Source organism: Lepisosteus platostomus, chromosome 24 (assembly GCF_059453375.1).
Source record: "Lepisosteus platostomus isolate fLepPlt1 chromosome 24, fLepPlt1.hap1, whole genome shotgun sequence".
NCBI classification, from domain to species: domain Eukaryota; kingdom Metazoa; phylum Chordata; class Actinopteri; order Semionotiformes; family Lepisosteidae; genus Lepisosteus; species Lepisosteus platostomus.
The window spans coordinates 9,916,974-9,932,280 of record NC_142634.1 but is presented as its reverse complement, the minus strand read 5'-3'; the positions used below and the strand labels follow the sequence as shown (position 1 = coordinate 9,932,280).

Below are 15,307 nucleotides of genomic sequence, written 5' to 3'. Positions count from 1 at the left end.
GAAGCAGCCTGACAGCGTTCCTCAGGTGAAAAAAACAATGCGATTCTGCACATGAGATTCAAAAGTCAACCTAGAATTGAATACTGCATATGTACAGTACTGCAATGTATATTATGGAAAGATCAAGAAAATAACTTCTTATGATCAGAAAGAGCTAAAAACTCTACCCAGGAGACTTCTGAACTTTTCTGAGATTGCAAAGTTGGCAATGTCGAATGGAACACGTTGCCAAACTCATTGAATTAGGGCCAGTAATTAATTGTACCTGGCACTGGACACTACATGACATGCGATACAATCAGAAATTTTCCTAATTAAAATGGTTGGCGGAGGTGCAAGTCCCATTGTGCAGGGAGTCCTGTTGCCAGGCACAGCAGAGAGCTGTGCTTTTGCTTTCCAAAGCCCCACAGATCCCGTTTGTAAACATGAAACTTCTTAGTATTTGTGGCGTCATGTATGTCAACCATATTATTTTCAGTTTTAATAAAATGTGCCACAAAATAGTTACTCCCGAGTGTCTGAGCAGTGGGGGGGCTTGTTCAGATCAAAGGCTGTGTCCCATAATTCAGAAATTGCTCAATTTTGTTCCATATTATTAGCTTAATTGTAACCATGATTGCTCAGGTGAGTACAAATAAATGAGAATGCTGCCAGGGTTTGGCTGTACTTGCAGCAGCACAAGACTAACTTCTGTCAGTTTGCCAGTACGATCTGCCCCCCTCATTCAAAGAGCTCTAACTAGTTTTAACTCAGTGTATTGCCAGTGTCACAAACCTGCGTCATGGCATGAGCCGACTGTGACGTGAGACTCATCAGGTGGTAAGAGTCCCCTTTTCTACACCACCAATTTGTGGGACCTCTTTAAAATTGAGCATCTTGTTACAACTGCAGCGGATGAGCCCAAACGGCTAATAATTTAGATCAATCAAAAATACTACTCCTCGCGTGGTGCAGATTAAAAAACAAGGACGCAAACATGACATACTGCCTTCAGCTTTGTACACTAGATCTTTCTTCAGTAGGTAAGGCTGCTGTGCATTATGAGTCTCCTGCAAGCATGTAGTACAATCACTGAGACATGGCTCCTCCAGTCAGTGTTAACTCTCGTGTATGAGTCTGTGGAGCTCACAGGGTCTCAGATGACAAAGGGCTGTGACAGACAGGCATATTGGAGCAGTGTGTCTGAGAGCTCACTTGCTCACTGCTTATTACAGGAAATTAAGGAAAGTACAGATTCAATTCCCAGGATCATCTCTGTTTTCAAGTTATAAGTCTGATTCAATCTGGTTGTAATATACTGTAAGAGAGAAATGCTGTGTGAGGAATATGAGAATCCACATGTATTTGAGGATCCAGAATCGCTGAAACGAAGATTATTCTGCCAGAACGGATCTGAAACATTTGTGTTGTTTAAGCTTAATGAGTAAGTAGACGAAAAGCCTTCAGGGGGTTTTCAGCATGAGGGATGCCAACAGGTGGGAAAGGCTGCTATTAATAAAATACTGTATACTGTGGCAGAATGAAATGGTGCAATGCTATTCTGTTGGGCTGATAATGCCAAGCTGTTCTCATTTTCTGTGGGTCTTTATTGCCTGCACTTACAGTACAATGTGCTTTTTTGCATATGTTACCTCTCTTGCACAGGAAACAAATGATCTCATTGTAATCATGATGTGTTGTGGATGGGCGCCAGGCTCAATGGAAGACTATACTTTAAAGTAGGCCATTATTTCATGACACAGTCTCCCAGAGCTTTGTCTCTAACTGCTGGTGGGATCTCCCTGAGAATAAATATGTTGAACATGCTTCATGTGATTTAAAGGAGCAATTGTGCAATGGGGAAAGGGCTCGAGGGTGACAATTACTGTAACTTGCAGCGTGGAAATGTAAACATATCATCATTCAGATCGGTGCGAGCTGAAATCTTTTTAAATGCAGTAATTTGACTTGATGGTTACAAAAGTGGCAGCAAACCTGTAATTTAAATACTACATTAGGTCAAAGAGGTCTCCTCAGCAGAGAGCAAACCATTATTGAAAGGCAGGGCGTGCTTCTGACAGAAAAAGTGCTAACATCCGATTGAGATGGGTTACAATGGTAAAATCCAATTGTTTGCTTTCATAATGTCTGTTTTGGAGCAGGTATTGCTTAATGTTGTTACTGGCCTCTACAAGACTTTTCTTCTTTATTGCTTTTTGTTTGTAATGCGGGACATTTTACATTTTTATGAACTGATCCCACTTACACTAGGTGCATTCTGAGAACATTGTCTTGGATATCTTTAACAAAGCATTGTATCTAATGATAACGTTCTGTATACATTCCTTTAGAAACAGATAGATTATCTGCATAGATTATCTGTGTCATGTGATTTATTTTACTATGAATATTAGCAAAAAATAATCTTTGGTTTTTGAATACGATGTAATGCCAACATCCTATTATAAGTCACTCTGTGGCATTTGAAGGTCACTCAAGATAAACAGACCTATGCTAAAGGGCTAATAGATAAAGAATAAAAGTGTCTGTTCTTTGACAGGCATTTGAAGCCCTATCATTAATCTTTAAGGCTGTGTGTATACAGGTTGGCTAATACCACAGTGGTTAATGGGAATACTGTCATAGTCAGTACCTGAACTTACTTACTAAGTTCCTGATCTGTACTAACTTTTCCAAAAGCTGATTGACCTACAGTATATTGTGAAGCTTCTTAAATTATGGTAGCTTGTGTAAGTGATCTACTCAAACTACACCTGGCCCATGTTGGTCTCTAGAATAGCCACTTGTCTCCCCATGGATAGTTCAGATTTGGTTACTCAGCCAGGAACTGAGGCTTATACAACTTATATATGCTTGTTTGTTGGGGAAAAAAGATTAACGTCAAGGAAATCAGGGGACAAAGTTCCCTTTTTCTTTAGCATAGCTGTTTTGTTAATTTGCCCGAGAATGGTCAGTTTTCTGCAAGGTCACAAGTTATCTCAAACATCAGCATTAAACTCGAGGGTTAGATGTCCTGGGAGGCTGGCAAATTCCGTGTCAAATATACCAGTCTGAAACCTTGTCTTGGGTATAATCTCATACAGACATTGACTTATGCCCTCACCTGACATGGAAACATTTTGTAATGTAATGAATACTGTACTCTATAGTCTGCAATCAATGCAAGGCAGACTCAGAAGAAATACAATTAAAAACTCATGGATTAAATAGTGGACGGAAGGAAGCACTAGTCAGAAATAATACCTGTGGTTGGAATCACACAAAACCGAACTTTTCCATTGATTTATGGCAGTTATACGAGTTTACATTTTACGAATTTGTATGAAACCTAAGAAGTGAGCTTAAATCATCATATACACATAAATTCACATATACTGTATATACAGCACAGAGTACTTGGCACTATATCTATTTTGTGAATATCTCATAGTCTTAAGCATTAAACCCCATGAACGATGGGTTCATTGAAATCGCAGCCCTCAATGGTAAAATGCATATTCTCTTATAAGTTACCCACCTCAAGTCTTCCCCACAATCTCCCTCTCTCTTCCTTTTGAACTCTTAATACTGTATGCCCTTTTGATGTAATGTGAAGAAATGGGACCCAGTAGGGTCATCTGAAAGAAATGTGAAACCTATAACCCTTTCTCTGAGGCTGCTCTTTAGCCTCATGCTTCCCAAACAACATGCTACTATAATTTTTTTTTTAACCTCACTAGAAGACCTTTTTAAAAACTCCGTGCTTTTCTTCAGGCTGAACACCTCTCGCTCTCGTTAGCAGGGATCCAAAGCAGGAAGGATTTTTGAAAATAAGTAAACAACAAAACAGTAAGGCAATCCTGCACTGAACATGAACTCAGTTGGGTTTCCTTTGTAGACCTATTGTGAGCTTCCTAATTGAAGTCCTTGCTGGGTTTCATTACCAGCAAGACATTGTTTTTGTAAGAGGTGGGGTGGTTTGGTCACATTTCTCAGTGCTTAACCATTCAATAAGTAGCTTTTGTCTCAAACATTCGCTTATTTTATCACCTCTTTCTTGATACAAAGCTAATCACATGCTTATAGAACATTGTAAGCATATAATTGTATATTGTTATTGGGCATCGTATGAGGTAGAGTGAATAATATAAGAGAAAGGTAAATTAAGAAACAAAGAGAATATCCATAATCAGATACAATATAAAACTGGAAAGAAATTAATTTAACCAAAAGAGTCAAACATCTTTTGAAACTGCTTAAACCTTTCTAACATTTTTCATCTTGAATCTCCTGCTGTTAACATTAGTAATCAGTCATATCTCAGCCAGCCATGAGAACAGCCCTGTGGACACTGTGAGGAGGAGAGCTGATTTTGTGAGAAGAAACAATAAAAGAAGCAGTCCAGGAAGTTTAATCTTGAAGTTTATATCCCTGAATCATAATCTGATTCTGTCTTTGGGAAGGGTTAGAAATCACTGCTATGTGCAAGCATTCTGGCTATATGTTCTTTGTGACAAATGATCGTGGTTTCAAGTTTTGCTTTTTGGAAAACGCACAAGTGCACACAGAGCTGTATTCATTTTGATGATGTTAACTCACCACCAACCCTGATGTATTGCCACCTAAATACATTTTGCTTCGACTAACTTCAGATGGAAAAAGAGAGGCATGCTAGATTTCGTACAGCTGATGGTTTTTCAAAAGTCTTGATTAATTCAATTTGTCTTGAAGGAAGAGTAAAAAAAAAACTTCCAGTTTTGTTTTTCTGTGGAGAGTGGATTGTCACTAAACTCAAGTGCCTTGTGACAGATAAAAGTATATTTATAGAGTTCCTGTCTTCATTTTGCGCACGATCTCACGGACTGTGTGTGATGATTAACTCTGACATTTTCTCCCGAAATCCACTTTGATTAAATATTTGCTGGCTCATTTATTATGAATCTGAATTAATGACCAATCAGAGGTTTCTGCCTGTGGTTGTAGACTGATGGCTTTGCCGTGTCTTGGCTGCTAAAATCCTTTCACCCTCTTTACTTTCAAACTTGTTTTTAAGTGTGTTTGAAGAGCTTTAAATTCTCACTCAAGGGGTCCAACAAGCTCAGGGTTCAATTGTTTTTTTATTAACAGAGGCAGTTTATGGTACTATAGGCTTCTTAACAAGCAGGTTTGAGTCATTTATGACTAACTGTGCAGCTGGTAAATAGAATTTGAACAATAAACAAATCAGAAGCATCTATTTTGTGGTTTCTTCCTACATCAGTCTAGGAATTCATGGATCCAGAGATGTTTGAAAGAGGTCTCACAGCTCAAATAAATTCAAAAGGATGTTGTTTTCAAACCAAAATTAAAATCAAGGTTTTTGAAATGCTCATCAGGTCTGTTCCAGGCATTTCACGGGAGTACAGCATTTTTAGGAATGGCTAGCATTTTCACAACTCTCAGTGCCCGCTCTAATCCCTACTGTAGGTGTTTCTGTCGTGTTGGTGTTTTCCACTTGTACATTGTGCTACACTGGCTATGGATGTGAGATGGCAATTTTCAGAGGTGACAAGACTCCTATCCATCATGTGAGATGTCTGTACAGCCTCAAAACAACCTCCAACACTGCCTTAATGGCCTTTGGACTTAAATCTTATTGAGCGTCTGTAAGAAGTGCATGCCTAAAGGCGACATAGACTTGGCAGGTAATAAGAAAATATTGTATTTTGTCTGCATGGAAAGACAAAAATGTGTTACTAGCATGGGCAAGAAAAAAGAATCTAGAAGAGGCTATGCAGAATAATCACTTTTTGTGTTTTTATGTCTTCTTTTTATTAAGCTTGAACCCTGAACGTGGTAATGCACTGTATGAAAGCAATCCAGATACAAAGGTCTGCAACAATAAATCCTGCTGGATTTTTTCAAGAAACAAAAACACCATTCCTTGTTCACAAAACAGCTCTGAAAATGATGATCCCAAGCAGTAAAGTCTTCTCTTCTTCCAGAACAAATTCTGAAATGTATTTTTCATTCATGTACACACCAGTGAGTTGGTTTATCCCCCCCTTACTCTCTCCAAAATGCTTTACCATCAACAGGGAATTTCTACACCCCCCTTCTGCGCTGATATCTATCCCATCATCAGTGGAAAATAACTATACTGTATGATGTCTGAACATCGTACTGTAGCACCCACCCCCTGTCCTAGGCTTGTGAAGATTGTAATGGCTATGCTTCTATTAGATTGGTGCACATTGGTGGTGGAGGAGGGGATCCCCATTACCTGTAAAGCGCTTTGTGTGGAGTGCAGAAAAGTGCATATAAGTGTAAGCAGTTATTATTATTATTATTATTATTATTATTATTATTATCATTACTTCTATTAGATAGTAATTGTTTTATAGTTCTCATCTGTCTTATTCTTCCTGTTGTGCTCACATAAGAACAAAAGGATAAGAACATAAGAACAAAAATGAATTGAGTGTGGGGTGTGAGTCCATGGTCCCACTTAATTTCCCCGGCGAGATAAAAAATGCTGTAAACACTGGGAGGGAGGCAGAACAGGAGTTTTGTCAGCAGAGAGATGATGAAAAGACTGCACCTAGACAGCCACAGCTTTTTATCATTTCATGTGATTGAGGTTGTGGATGGTTTGATCTATCAAAGATAAGATTCCCTGGGACAGAGCTGTGGCTGGGTGGAAGGCGATGACAGGGCTCCTGACTCCCGGACGTTAATCAGGACGTTCATTTGCTGTTTTGAGCAGGAAGCCTTAGATCAATGTTTTTTTATGGGAAGAAATAAGATTGGCATTAAATATAAAACTCACAGTAGTGAATTTTAATGAAATCTAGATTATGAAAAATTAATTAGTTACACCTAATAACTTTTTTAAAAGGTACATTTTATTACTTGTAATGCAGTTTTGATAGTTTACGGTATTCTTGCTCTCTGTTAATCTTTCCTTTGGAAATTGGAATGCTATCATATTTACAGGAAACAGGTGTGTAATTCAAATAATTTTGTCACAGTTTTGATTGCCAGTAATTAAATGGCTTTCTTTCCTGCAATAGTTAAGGATTTTGGACGGTTACAAGCACATCACTGGAAGCATTGTGAATTGGCAATTCAGGCTAACTCTGAGTTGAAAATAAAGCTGACTTGTTTCATTTGTGACTCAAGGGTGTTATGTTTCCCTAATATGTGTCGTGTCCATGAAAAGATTTTTATCATTTCAACTTGAACAACCTATTTTGCTTCTCTTTCTTTCATTACCAGTGATGTAGGTTTGATTTGTGTGGAAACAAATAATGACAAGTCAAGCAAATGTTTTACATAACTTCATGCACATTCAGAAAAAAAAGAATGACATTTATTTAAGCTCTCACTGATAGGATGATTTCCTAATTTATCACATAATAATAACACGGTATGTCTAGCCTGACAGACATGTCTGTTGTTTCTCAGAAGAGTTGGACGAGGGCTATTTTTGAAATTTCCTTTGAAAGAAGCTGCTACACTGAGAGAGAAAGGCTATGCAGTCCTCATCCATGAGAGATGGTATGTGTCTCCAGATATTCATTCCATTCCAGCTCAGCTCTTAATGACCCCAATCAGCTCATTAATTGGCTTAATTGGACTAATTTAACCATCTCTCGCAGCTCTGCTGTTTTAAAACCAGGCACGGGAGCCCTCAGTGACCCGGGTTGGTCAACCTTGATACAGAAAAACAGTGGTGTGGATGAACATGCAATCAAATTGCATACCGTCTGTGGCATGTCAATGTCAAAGATAGACTAAAATGAATGAAAGAACAAAAGACAGTAGGAATGAAAAAATATCTGAGAAAAACGTGTGGGTTTGCTATAAACAAAGCACTTACAGTAGGTTGTGTAATAATGGCTCAGGATTCTAATGTTTCTTTCAAAGATCACCAGACTCAATCAACTTTTCAAGCCTGTGTCAGGCATCAGTGATGGGCTCCAGAGATCAAAGCTGGGTTCTGGTATCCATACACCAACCTCGTATCTTCAAAGGTTGAACGCTTCAAAGGTTACATGCTAGCCCTAGGAGTTCTGACTTTTTGGTTCCCTTGCAGTCATGGCAGTGAGACTGGGGGAGTATAGTATCAGGTAATACAGGTGCTCTGCTGGGTGTGCTGGAGCAAACAGTGTGCAATAGCAGCCAGTGTTGTTGAGCCAATTGGAAACCTCCATTCCTGTGGGAACTCTCACCCTGACAACACCACTTCAAAATTTTAAATCATGTTTAGGAGGAGATGACTGTGTGACTTTCCCAGTGAGCTGCCAACAGTGTTTGGAATGTGAGGAGCAGCAAGATAGAGTTGGCTAAAGCAAAACCACTCTGCTTTTTTATAGCAATTGAGCTCTAGTGTCGAGACCAAAAACGAGACAAGATTATCTGGGGCTTCAAGGTAAAGTCCATTAGACTGTTACACATTCAAATTTCTTCCAAGTTTTGTTGTGAAAGCCATTCATTAGAAGATGATGCACATCACATCCAACTCATCTTGTAATAAACCCATCACACAACAGCCATCAAAAATGCATTAAAAGCTGGCCATGTTAAAAAGCACCTGAAACAGATGGTATACAGTGCAGAGGACAGACAAATTATGGCATGGCTCATTGGTATGTTGGCTAGCAACCATCATTCTGTCCCTTGCAGAAAGGATAGAAAATAGGGAACTCTGAAGGTTTGTGCTACAATTCAACAACAATTACTGTATCAGTCTTAAAAAATAATTTATACAGTATGTAATCTTGAATGGCTTTGAGATACAGTTCTTGTAAAAACATGTACAAATGTTGTGTACTGTAGGTCCTCTTGACATGACAATGTGTTTCAGTGGATTTATGCTGATGTGCTCTTACAAAGTTACATATTCTGATGTAAATGTACAATATAGTAAGGATAATTGAAGGTATTTTAAGAGGGCTCAGTGACATGCTATTTTTAGCAAGTCTGATATTCATAAGATAATAAAAACTGAAAATCACTTTCAAGTGAAGGTGCAGACTTGACTTTACACCCAGTCAGATGTCAACCTGGACAGTCTCACAAAGAAATTATGCAAATGTCTTTTTACAGTAAACTATTATTCAAAGTCCAAATTTAGTAGGAAAAATGTTTTATGATCAGAGGACGTACTAGTCCAAAAAGCACTTAACATTAAAACATCCAAGGCCCTAAACTTAACCCCTGAACTCTGACCTTAAGTTCGAGAATAATTTATGCACTAGGAGTCAGGTAAACAGTCAGGAGCTTAGTGGCTTCATTTCATTTGTTGCTAGAGTTTCTGAAGCCTTACATTCTCACTTTTCTCATAACTAATTTGAGCAATTGGATTTATATAGCATATATTACGCAATAAAGCTGAAGATGAGGGGCCTTAGCAGTCTGAAGGTGTCATTTACCTTGCACGACTTAGTTTATGTCCGTGTTATAGTAAGGGAGAACAGCCTGTGGTTTTCAGTCAAAAGGAAAAATTCTTCTTTAAAATCTGTTTGTGTTCTGTGCTGTGGAAATCTCATATTTAAAAATCAAGAATAAAATGTACCTTTTTTGGTACTGTACTTAAGACAAACTACCAGTATAAGTGAATCACTTAACTTGTTTTTTTATGTTACACTCAGACAAAGTGTTTTTGTTAATTACACTCTACTTTGACTTCATTAATTACAGCCGAAGACAATTAAAGCCAGATCAACACAATGCCCCTGTGTGGTCAGTATTGCTATCTGGATATTTTATATCTTTCAAAGCTCATGTATCACATGACACCTCTTCCCTTCCACAAATAAAGATTTGTTAGGGTGATCGAATCATAATACCATTCAACCAAGAATGGACTCTCCTGAAAATTGTAGGCAAAACAAAGGTGTCAGTGTCATTCCTTAACATCTTTTGTTTACTTTTTTGTTGTGGCTTCTGAATTGGATCTTTTCCCCCAAATCCAGAGAGGAACACAGATCAGGTAAAGTCAAGCAATTACATGGGGGACAAAACAAACTGACAGATCTGATTTTGCCTGCAGATGCTGAACTCATCCCCCCCGGCTGAGGCATCCTGAATGGCGTCTTATTAAAACTAAAGGATATCAGTCAGCACTTTGTACATGGGAATCAGCATCCGGGTGCGCTGGCAGAGGAGTGCAGACAAAGCCATTCTCATTAGAAGGAGGGAAAAAATGCTCCGAAGGAGCTGTGTCCCTGCCTTGATAACAGAGCAGGAGCTGCATCAACTGATCATCTTTCAAACCACCGGCGAGCGCTCATTTTTCACGACATGAACCCTCCATCAGCCCTGTCTCCTGGGCTTTCTGCAGGAACTTAAATAGGGGGGGTGGTTTTCAGACGGAGCGACACAGGATACATTTAACCATGGGAAACAGATACTATGCAAACCGCAGAACGACACAGGAGAAAGTGGTCATCTTTTGATGTCAACAGAATTTTCTTCTTTTTTTTTTTTCTGAAGTGGAATATCAAGTGCACAGAGTTTCCGCCGAGCTCTTTGAGTTTTACCTTCTTTTGTTTGTTTGTTTTGTGGGGACTATCCTTTTAACTGGGCGACAAGTACCTTTTTCACTAGGCTGACTGCTTTATGTTTGGTCCCAGCATCCAGAGTTTGAGGGGCAGAGGGGCAAAGGATGGCTAGGTTACTGCTGAAGCTCCAGCGCTACTTCCGAAGGAAGCCGGTACGCTTCTTCTCCTTCATCATTCTGTACTTGACGGCGGGCAGCCTCGTGTTCCTGCACTCTGGCTTTGCCGGGGAGACTGCCGAGGCCAGTAAGGGGCCAGCGGCTGGAGAGACAGCAAACGGACCTGATGCACAGAACCTGGGCCTCATTGGTAGGGTCTTCAAGGAGACCCAGAGACCGCCAAGGCGGTATAGCCCACCCTGGTTGAAGCCAGCTTCCCTGGATGCTCCAGAAAGAGGGAGAGGAGGGGACTATGCCAACAGGTGGAATCGGGCACTCAAAGGAAGGAATACGAAGGATCTGGAGGAAAGCAGAGGTAAGTAGCGCCTTGACTTTTCCCACCATTCCCTGATATTTGTTATCAGGCAAACAATTGTTCCATGCAGAAAGTCCCTTTGGAGTAACTTTTAGTCTACCGGGAATTCTCCAGCCCATACCCCTTGCAAAAAAAAAAAGAAATGGAACAAAAGGATCTAATGACATTTTTAAAAGATAAAGCCACACTGCACAGCACTGAAACATTAACTTCAGCTTTTTTATTGTATGAGCTAAAGGTGGCCGTGAAGATAAGAATGAAAGCGTTGGCAGACAGAGCCTATGAGGAGAAAATCAGGAACGTTATTACGACGTTGCTGTCTGTGGTGCTACAGGAGGGTTTATCAGTTTTGGCCATTTTTCCCTTCAGCAGTGCCCAAGAATTCAAGTGACCCACTGAGTGCTAATGAGGAGTACTTCACACAGGTGGAGTCCTTCATTTTGTCACTCGGTGCAGGTTATCCACCTTTCGGTAACAGCTGAGACGACGCCAGCGTTTTTCCAAACTAAAAAAAACAACAAGTGTATCCCCTGTTCAAACTGAACTGCAACATGTAGGGATGAACTTAAAACCCATTCGCACTTAGGGCCATTTTCCCAGAGCACCCCGAGGAAACCAACGTGAACACGAGAACACAAAAACACACAGATAGCACCTCCGGCCTGGAAATGAACCCTGAAGCCAAATCTGCAAGGCAGCAATGCTTAACACTGTGCCACAGTGCAGCTGTGTTGGATAATACAGGGATCCTAATACTGTACATTTTCTGTTCTGAGTGACTCTGCATTATTGTAAATCAAGGTAACTGTCAGGAGAAGTCACTGATAAGAGATTACAACATCTCTGCTGAACCTACATAAACCTATTGCCTGCATGTATTTTAAAAGCTTTTGGAGCTAACCGGAGAGTCAGTAAGCACACTCAATGACTGTTCTGTGAATTACAGGAATATTTAAATTTATAAGCAATAACTGGTTCTCATAGTGGTGAAACGGACATAATTCTTCATTGGATGCATTTTTAAAGCTCCTTTCTTATAGAGACAAATGCCTTTACTATATCCTTTACCTGCGATGCATGAACTACAAAGTCTCAATGTTTTTTTACTGTCACTTCACTGGCTAGTAGTAGCAGCAATCCCAGATTTTGTTACTATCTCATTGGAAAGGCTGGAACTCAGAATTATTCCCAGATCCCAGGTAAACATCAGGCTGCTTCCAGAGCTATTTATCATCATTGAAGGCAGACGTTTTTGATGTGAATCAATATGCATTATAAGAATATAGTGAGCAGATTGCCACAGTTCACAGCTCTTTGAAACAGCTTGTTCTCTTCTTTCCTCATGGGACCATGCATGTGGTTGCAATTTGTTGTCATTAATAAAGTGGGTCAGTGACAAGAGGCACAGTACAGTCACATACTGATATAGTACATTGAATTTGTGACAGCAGCATAATGGATGGCATTGGTATTTAGGGAAATTGCTGCTGTATTATCATTTATCTAATGGCAGTAAGGTCTAGCATACTGTATTTGCTCGGCTTCACTTTACCAAACCTTTGAATAACTTCGAATAAGAAAAGAGCACAGAGGTTCTCACACAACAGGTTTTGGCTTCAAACTGCAGTAATTGTCCTTTGCAGTTTGTCAGTTTTTTTTTTAAATCGCATTAGTGTCATTTGCCTTTTTCTATTCAAATCTCATTACTGCTGGACTAGTAGAAGCCCCCCAGCTTCCTGGGCATTAAGCAAATTCACATTTTTTAAACATACCCCTCTAAACCTCAAATCACTTATCCTAAAGAATGTTGTACTCTTCCTGAATTCTCTCCCTGCTGACAGATAAGATAAGCTTTCACACACTGGAAATGTGTGTCCTGCTGAAGGTTTGTGTGCTGTATGCTGTCCCAAAACATCGATGAGTTCTAATAAAAAAAGAAAAAGTGTGCAAGCTTAATTGGCTGTCTTTACTGAGGTGTATTGGACAGCACCTCAACTATTGTTGAGTTTCTTTTTTCACTTTTGTTTGAAATACACTCCCTTATATTCCTCAAACTTATTGCATTATCAAATGTGTACATCACAGTTGCTGTAAGAGTCACTGCAATGGCTCTGCATTATATTGCTGTAACAGCACATTTGTACTGTGCATACTGTGCACAGTACTGTATGTAGTAAGTGGATGTGTTATATTGTACCAACTTGGTGTATATGTCACAGCATAGATCATATATCAAACATTTGGTTATAATTTTTTCAGTACTGTAAGGCTTATCACAAAGGTGCCACATTTTGTTGATAACAGCATTTATTACATTTAATGCTCAAGTAATCACAGAATACAAGTCAGTTACATAATGGTGAGGTTCCAATGGGTAAAACCAAGTTCGTCACATGCAGGAGTGCTGCATCAAGCATCAAGCACTGGGTTTGTGAGATGTGATTGATTGTTGTGTCTAAATTTTGATGTAACCTGGTTTTAAACTATAACTCAGGATATATTTAAACTATAACTCATTCTACAGCATTGTGTTGCCTTTACTTTGCTTAAATTCTGATAATCCCCATGTTCATTTTTTTTCCATTTAAGATATTGGGAGTGTTTTAATAACCTCTGTGAATACCTGGCTTGCAGTCCACTCATAATCACGTACAGGGCCTTCATATTCAGTGCTGTCTGACAAATTAAGGAAGGACCCATTAATAGAAAAAAAACTGAATTTGAAGATTCTATCACTCTCTGTTCATTAGGCTAATCAGAACTGACATTTTAAGAACTCCTAGCAGATGGTTTCGAAGTGTAAATTTCGAGTCACTGTAAAACCACACAGCACCTTTTTTCCGGTCTACATGTAATGTGTCCAGAGCAATTAACCTCTGACAAAACAGCTTCGTCCTCTAAGTGACAGAAATTAATGTTGTCATTGGGAGATTATCCAGGCATTATTGTTCCTGAAGAACCAGCTAGTCCCAAAACTCATTTTTTTAGTGTTAGAGCCCTTGGGAGTCTCAATTAAACTCATTCACATAGTCCACCCTGGCGCAATGGAACCAGAGAAAAACCTAAAGGTCTTTTCAAAGACTGAAAAGACAGATAGAGCTCTAGTACAAACCCTTGCTAGTACAATGATACCCTCAGGAGATGCTGTGGCAAGGATTACAGTACATTAACCTACAGCAGGTAAAGATGTTAGCTGGAATGTTTGTCTTCTGATTGGAGGGATACTCTAGATCAGAGAAAAGCAATCTTGCTACTTAAATTCATCTCCATTGCAAGCCTTTGTCCCAGCTCTACCTTAATTATTTTAGTAATCCTCAGAGGCATAGTCAATTATGTACTGTAATTAAGGACGTGTTAAGGTAGAGTACTTGATAGGTCAAAGTCCCACAGTGAAACTACAGTTCCTACATAGCCTGTCTCTGCACTGTACTGTTTGATGGTTCGTCCCCAGAATATAATTATGTTCCCTATATAAAATAAAATCTAACTGGGAAGTCAGGGACAAAAAATATATTTATGTCCAGCTCTGCCGCAAGGAAAATCAGATTAGTTTACTATATCTTTGAAACCAACCATTTATGACATATATTTCCAGTGAACATGTTGAAAGTCATGGGTGATTGTTTGAGGAGCATTTATTTCTATTATCTGGCAAAAATGCTTTAAAGATAACACTGATTCTTATGACCTTGGAAAAAATCATTTTAATCATTTAGGAATGATCCAACAGTTTAAAAATAAACTAGGCAAATGGGAAAGAGAAGTCATTAAATATATTATTTACAGTCATTAGTACTGGTATGTCATGGTCAGTCATTTGTACTGGTACATAGGTCTGAAATCACTTCATTGCACTTATTGAGAAAACATCCATCCATTTTCTAACCACTTCATCTAATTCAGGGTCACAAGGGGCAAGTGACAGGCTCAAGGTGGGGTACACCCTGGACTGGACACCAGTCTATCACAGGGCACATACAGACAAACAGACATGTACACACTCATGCCAGGGCCAATTTTCCCAGAAGTCAACTAACCAGCTAGTATGTTTTTGGCCTGTGGGAGGAAAGCAGAGCATCCAGAGGAAGCCCATGTGAACACGGGGAGAACGTATAAACTCCACCCACATAGTACCCCAGGTCAGGAATTGAACCCAGCATCCCAGCTCTGCAAGGCAGCAGTGCTAACCACTGCGCCATAAATGTGCCGCCCGTAAAATAATTCACACTCCATAATCCAGACCATCAACTCGTAACCTTCAACATTATTGCTACTCATCACTCATAATCCAAGAAGGCTAGTTTGTACAT

The 15,307-nt window shown here is 39.4% G+C and overlaps 1 protein-coding gene across 2 annotated transcripts in view; it reads left to right on the top strand.

The window, feature by feature from the left end:
- wscd2 (WSC domain sialate O sulfotransferase 2) overlaps window positions 1–15,307 on the top strand; it is a 78,256-nt gene that overhangs the window by 26,821 nt on the left and 36,128 nt on the right. For both annotated transcript variants that reach the window (XM_088617933.1, XM_088617934.1), the window contains exon 2: window positions 10,016–10,997. In XM_088617933.1, coding sequence (XP_088474059.1) covers window positions 10,631–10,997 — 367 coding nt within the window. In that variant the 5' untranslated portion in view covers window positions 10,016–10,630. The remainder of the gene's footprint in view (window positions 1–10,015; window positions 10,998–15,307) is intronic.